At 49.4% G+C, this 7,074-nt stretch overlaps 1 protein-coding gene across 1 annotated transcript in view; it reads right to left on the bottom strand.

The window, feature by feature from the left end:
* Dipk1c (divergent protein kinase domain 1C) overlaps positions 1–7,074 on the bottom strand; it is a 20,288-nt gene that overhangs the window by 6,763 nt on the left and 6,451 nt on the right. Inside the window, exon 2 of the mRNA XM_021151176.2 lies at positions 3,236–3,895. Within this exon, the coding sequence (XP_021006835.1) occupies positions 3,236–3,895 (660 nt within the window). The remainder of the gene's footprint in view (positions 1–3,235; positions 3,896–7,074) is intronic.

Genomic DNA, 7,074 nt, shown 5'->3' with positions numbered 1-7,074 from the left:
CACACCAACATGTCCTCTTCCTACCTCCCCCTCTACCCACACACCAAATGTCCTCTTCCTACATCCCCCACCCACACACCACCATGTCCCCTTCCTACATCCCCCACCCACACACCAACATGTCCTCTTCCTACCTCCCCCTCTACCCACACACCAACATGTCCCCTTCCTACATCCCCCCACCCACACACCAACATGTCCTCTTCCTACATCCCCCACCCACACACCAACATGTCCTCTTCCTACATCCCCCCACCCACACACCAACATGTCCTCTTCCTACATCCCCCCCACACCAACATGTCCTCTTCCTACATCCCCCCATGCACACATCAACATGTCCCCTTCCTACATCCCCCCACCCACACACCAACATGTCCCCTTCCTACATCCCCCACCCACACACCAACATGTCCCCTTCCTACATCCCCCACCCACACACCAACATGTCCTCTTCCTACCTCCCCCTCTACCCACACACCAAATGTCCTCTTCCTACATCCTCACACACACCATGTCTTCCATCCTATATCCCTCCCACACCAACATGTCTCCTTCCTATATTCCCACACTCACCAAAATGTCCTCTTCCTACATTCCCATACACACCAGCATGTCCCCTCTTTTTCTTGCTATTTTCAGGGAGCCGAGAAGCATCACAGAAGCCTGGTAAGCATTCTGCCACTGAGCTACCCGCCAATCCTAATTAAAAGTGAGTGTTTTGCTGATTTTTTTTTCCTTTTGAAATGCTGAGGGTTGACCCCAGGGTTTTCCGAATGCCAGGTAGAAATCTATTTCTGAGCTACATCCCAAGCCTAGATAATCTACCAACCTTTCCTGTCTCATCATTTGGCCAAAAAACAAAAACTAATCTTGCCACTTAGCTTGGTTAAGAACACGAAAGTTTAAAAAGATCTGGGAGCTGGAAAGATGGCTCAGCAGTTAAGAGCACTTGTTGCTCTTTCAGAGAATCCAGGCTTGGTTCCTAGCACCCACAACCATCCATGGCTTCATTTCCAGGGAATCTGATGCTTTCTTCTGACCTCTATGGGCACCAGGAACATACATGGTTCATATACAAACATGCAAGCAAAACACTCATATACATAAAATAAAACAAATAACTCAAAAAATATTTTAAGCCAGGTGTTAGTGGCACATGCCTTTAACTCCAGCACTCGGGAGGCAAAGGCAGGCAGATCTGAGTTCAAACCCAGCCTAGTCTACAGAGGGATTTCTATCTTGAACCTCCCCCCAAACCCCTTGCCAAAAACAAAAAACAAAAACAAAACAGATTTTAAGTGCTACATAGACATACATCAGGCAAAGCACCCATGCACACAAATTGATATAATAGTTTCTAATTTTTTTTAATTAATGAGTCTATGCTAATGAACCTGTAACTTGTTATCAGAGCAAGGACCATTCTTTCTGACTTCTGGCACTTTCTCCAGCCTCTGTGTCCCTCCTCAGCCCCATTCATGACACTCTTCCTTTCATCTCCCAGTGAGAGATTCATCTTTAATTTATACTGCATAGCCTAGAATAAATTGCAGCTCCTGAGTGCCTAAAATAAGAATAGCAACAAAACAAACAGGGAAACCTTCACAAGATTTCTCAGCATCAGGAGAATCATGAAACTCATCCTGCACAAAATGGCATAAGTAGTGTCTGCTGCTCGAACCTGGTCTGGGCACCAGACTGAAAATAATCCTCTTTTCTCCACAGAGTAGGTTGTTCAAGGTCTCCCCACACTACCCTCCCCCTCCCCTCCCCCTCTTCCTTCTTCTTCTTCTTCTTCTCTCTCTCTCTCTCTCTCTCTCTCTCTCTCTCTCTCTCTCTGAAAGCATTTCTCTTGCTTGAAAGGCATGCTTGTCAGGTTGTCAGGTTGTCAGGTTTGGGGTGACCTTCCTTTTCCAAGCTGTTCATTTGTACATACTTCATAAATCCTGGAGACCTACATTGGGAGCCTTGGAATCTTCTGTCCCTGTGCCTCATCTACAAGAACCCCTCCCTCTCTTCAGGGCAGGAGTCAGTCAGGGGTCAAAAAGAGAGCCCACCTTTTGGAAGCAGGAATGCAGTGGTTCTTAAAGACCACAGTGAAGGTGCCTTGTTAGCTTGTGTGTGTGTGTGTGTTTGAGACAGGATCTTATCATGTACCCCAGGCTGGCCTTGAACTCACCACCCTCCTGCTTAGTCTTTCTGAGTATTGGGTTGGCTCACAGTTGGTGCCTTGTCCTTGTGAGACACAGAGTCAGTTGGTCTGATGTGCAGTATGAAAATGTACATTGCTGGGCTGGTAAGATGGATGACCAGGTAAGGGCACTTGTCATCAAACCTGAGGACCTGAATCCAAACTACATGGTATTAAGGACAGAACCAACTCCCACAAATTGGCATCCAACCTCCCTGCATATGCTGTGATATTTATCCCCCCCCCACCCAGAATAAATAAGTAAATGTAACAAAAATTAGAATTTGCATTGCTAGCAAGCTCTGTGATGTTAAGGAGAGTCACTAGTACACCCTCCGGGAGGAGCCAATTCCTGGTGATAGTGTCTGTCTCATGAGCGCCTCTCTCCCTCCACTGTGGGTCACAGATAGCCCTGATGTCCCTCATGCAGGCAATCACAGCCGCTGAGAGCTCAAGGGGACAATGGCTACGTCATGCCCAGAGGACAGCATTCCACGCTACCACATCCCTAAGACTCGAGTGATTATAACCCCCATCTCAAGTGACTATGTCGTCAGGACTCATAATGTCTTATGTGCAGACATGAAACTGACTAGAATCTCTCCAGAAGAGTAATGTCGGCTGGCAATGACTGTTCTCTGCACACTGGTTCTGTGGACACAGAATGCCTGGCCTGGAAGAACAGCTACATCATCTGCAGCCCAGGAAAACTGTCCTTAGAAGACCACAGATCCTGTAGCAGCACTAACTAGACCTCATAGCTGCCCTCAAGGAAGTGAGATGTCTCCTCCGCCCCCTGACTGTCTCTGCCTCCTGTGGGTTTCTTCACTGGACTGGATCTCTCCTCTTGGGGTTGAAGATGCATTTGCTTGAACCCTTTTGTCAACCTGGCAAGGAAGTGGTCTGGAAAAGGAATCACCAGGAACCACAAGGCTGCCCAAAGTTGCACGGGCTTCCTTCCAGAGGCCAAGAACTCACTTCCTCCCACACAAACCAGAATCTCTTCTCTTACCACAAACATGGCAGCCTGCCTCCACTCACCGTAAAGTCCCTCTTGATGGCGAAGTTCTCAGGTTTGACATCACAGAGGTGGAGGCGGTGGGAAAAGTCACTGTCGAAATGGCTCACCATGTCCAGGAAGCTGAGGGCAATGTGGCTAATAGCCTGTGCTTGGCCAGCATCATCCAGTGGGAAGAGAGCCTTGTGGTGAGGGCTACCAGCAGCCAAGTACTCCACTGCATAAAAGTGACCGCAGGATCCCAGCACCGGTAGGATGTGGTGGCTCAGATCTGGAAGCAGGCTGAAGTATACGTATTCCTCCTGTTGGAGCAGTGACCACGCACTGGCCAGCTGTTGCCGCCAGCCAGGGCCCTGCCTGGCAGGCCATAGCGGGGCTATGCTGTTGTTGGGCAGCTCCAAGCCTAGTGTGTTCTTGACCTCCCCGGCCACCATCAGGAGCAGCTCAGCCTCAGGGATGCCGGGGGCACCTGCCCCTGCTTCCTCCTCCAGCAGAGTGAGGGGAGGGAAGCTGGAGAAGGCCTCCCTCTTGGATTTGAGGACAACGGTCCGGCCGCGCCACTGGGCCTGCAGCACCTTCTTACCACGCTCGTAATACAGGCAGCGTTGGTACAGCAGCTCCCCGCCCACACACAGGTCCTCGCACAAGGCGCCCGTGAGCCAGCCACCGCGATAGTCCTGGCACTGGAACAAAAGGAACAGAGGGTCACTGCAGGGTAGGAATAGGGGGCAAAGGACTTTGTAATTAGCTGAGGAGAGAAAATGCCCATGAGACTGTTGGAGGCCACCCGGGAGGTGGTTTCAGGTGATTACCCTGTTCTGTGAGTTCCCAGTCAACGCCTAGTGGAAACATTGATTAAATATTGCATCTGCGCAGATCAGGTACCAACTGTTTCACACGCTGTCACTCTATTATACAGTATAGCAAGTACTTCCATTGTAGCAGGTATCAAAGGAAACGCAGAGGTGAATCAAAGCAAAGGGAAATGTGTTGACCACGCAGACACTAGGCTGCCATAGAAGGGACTAAAATCCTTGGGTTGATTTTTTGGTATGCAGGGAGGTTCCAGAACGGATCCCCTACATGTACAGAGGGCCAAGCCTAATTTCGTGGGAGTCTCATCAGGATTATGTCACTCAGTCTAGCCGAGGACGGGGCCTTCAAAACCACACATCCAGCATCAAGAGCTCGTCTTCTGCAGTGGCACTGGATGCACGTGAGAACATCTGAACCCTGGAAGAACAGACCCGGGCCATGGCCATCAACTCTGACTCCACTGTGGAGGCTTAGCCAGAGACCCTTAACATTCCCATGCCAGAACAGTTAGGTTGGATGAGGCCTTGGAGTCTCATCTGCCCCTCAGTGTGACCACGGTACTGTCCCTTCCAAACACGCCGGTGTTTGCTATTTTCAAACATGGGGTGCTTTTGTTCCTGAAGCTCTCAGGATGTCAGATAGCATGCCTCCGGGCTCACAGAGTGGATGTAAGGCTCAGGGTGCCATGTCTTGTGACACTCTGGAAGCATGGAGACAGTCTGCAATTGTAGCAGCGGTGAAGAAAGATTCCCCAATAGCCTTCGATGGGGTGTCACTTCTAAACACCATGAGACTCCAGGATAGAACCACTCAGAGGGTGGGGAAGACTCTCCTGGCTGACAGTCGGAAGACACACGAAGGAGCATGGAGTAAGGAGAAGAATCACAATTCTGTTCTTAATTGAAATATATATATATATATTGTAGCTGTCTTCAGACACACCAGAAGAGGGCATCAGATCCCATTACAGATGGTTGTGAGCCACCATGTGGTTGTTGGGATTTGAACTCAGGACCTCTGGAAGAGCAGTCAGTGCTCTTAACCACTGAGCCATCTCTCTAGCCCTATTTTCACCATTTTTCTTTTCTTTTTTTTTATTAAATATTTTCTTCATTTACATTTCAAATGCTATCCCAAAAGTCCCCTATACCCTCCCCCCGCCCTGTCCCCAACCCATACACTCCTGCCTCCTGTCCCTGGCCCTGTACTGGGGCATATAAAGTTTGCAAGACCAAGGGGCCTCTCTTCCCAGTAATGGCCGACTAGGCCATTACATCTTCTGCTACATATGCAGCTAGAGACAAGAGCTCTGGGGGTACTGGTTAGTTCATATTGTTGTTCCTCCTATAGGGTTGCAGACCCCTTCAGCTCCTTGGGTACTTTCTCTAGCTCCTCCATTGGGGGCCCTGTGTTCCATCCAATAGATGACTGTGAGCATCCACTTCTGTATTTGCCAGGCACTGGCATAGCTTCACAAGAGACAGCTATATCAGGGTCCTGTCAGCAAAAATCTTGCTGGCATCTGCTTCACCATTTTTTGTGAAACCTAAATCTCTGGACTCATGTGTATCACACGATGAGCAGACTTTCTAAGGCCGCACAAATGAATCCCTCCATATTAGCAATACAAGCCGCTGTCCTCTCCCAAAGCTTCTACAGCGAATGAACCCACATCCACTCACCTTACTCCTTACACGGTTCTAAGACAGGAATAAAATCTCAGTGTCTTTTCACCCTGTTTTGCTCATTGCAAAAGGCCTGGATGATCCACTGTGGACACTGTGCAGTGTGGTGCACTGAACAAACCACTGGACGGAAAGCCTTAAGCCTGAAGTCTGACTGCTGGGCTGCCATTCCCAGCGTGCCTCCTACCTGGTCAGGACCTCCTATTCCTCCTCTGTATCTTAGCTGCTCTGCCTTCCTTACAGAGTGACAGTGACAGTACAGCCCGGTGAGATGCACACAAGGGAGGTATAACCCAGGGCCAGGCTAAACAAGATGACCTCTGAACCACGATCAGATATGCCAGCGTGTCCTTTGCAAAGGCAGGCGGGTAGTTTCACATGGGTCAGCTTTATTGTTTCTGAGTTGATTATAAGATGCACCTTAAAGTCAAGAAAACAAACTCCTGGTGCTTACACGCAAATAATTTCAAACCCAAAAGCTGACTGGAAGCCACAAGCTTTCATGACTCATTTGGCCACATGTGGTGTCAAGCGAGGCCGAGACAACCGGGCATTTACAGCCGCTGCTTGACTCTGACTGCGTACATCTCAGAATTCCTTATCTGCTCCGTGACTGGGGCTGCCCCACATGCAAAATATAATGTACACACCACACTACCTCCATACCATGCAAAAATTCCAAACCACAAAGTAGTCAAGAAGAAGTTGTGGACTTTTATGAATACTGAAGACAGAGTGTTCAAAAAGCCGGTTAACAAAGAACACACCTATGCTTGAAAGTGGTGCCCGGAGCGTTCTGACCACTTTAAGACAGTGACTTCCCAGCAGTCCCAAGACCTGAAGCCACGGGTCCAAGCTGCCCCTCCCCCCCCCCCTGTCTCTCCTGTTACGATGTCCTTTAGATCTCTATGAAACACAGAGACTGAGGCTCATACTAGCCAAACACCATGTGACAAGTCTTCTCGTAACAGAAAGCTCTGCAGAAAGAAAGCCGGGACCCAGAGCAGGCAGGGTGGCTCAGCAGTCCATCCTCTTGCTCTTGCGGAGGATCGGAGTCCAGTTTCCAGAACACACAGGGCACCTCACAGCCATTTGCTCCATTCCAGGAGAGGGTCTGACACCCACTTCTGACTCAGACTCTAGGCACACACACAGTGCACATAAATAAATACAACTGAAGCCTCTATACATGAAATAAAATAAAAGTTTAAAATAGAAAGGAAGTGTTGGGCCTGATCTCCCATCTAGAGAATAGCACTATAAGCCCAGAGTTGTGCTGCTGCTGCTGCTGCTGCTGCTGCTGCTGCTGCTGCTGCTGCTGCTGCTGCTGCTGCTGCTGCTGCTGGTGGTGGTGGTGGTGG

This window comes from Mus caroli, chromosome 18 (genome assembly GCF_900094665.2).
Source record: "Mus caroli chromosome 18, CAROLI_EIJ_v1.1, whole genome shotgun sequence".
Lineage (NCBI taxonomy): Eukaryota > Metazoa > Chordata > Mammalia > Rodentia > Muridae > Mus > Mus caroli.
Note: the sequence above shows the minus strand (reverse complement) of the source record. Positions and strands in the feature narration are given on the sequence as shown.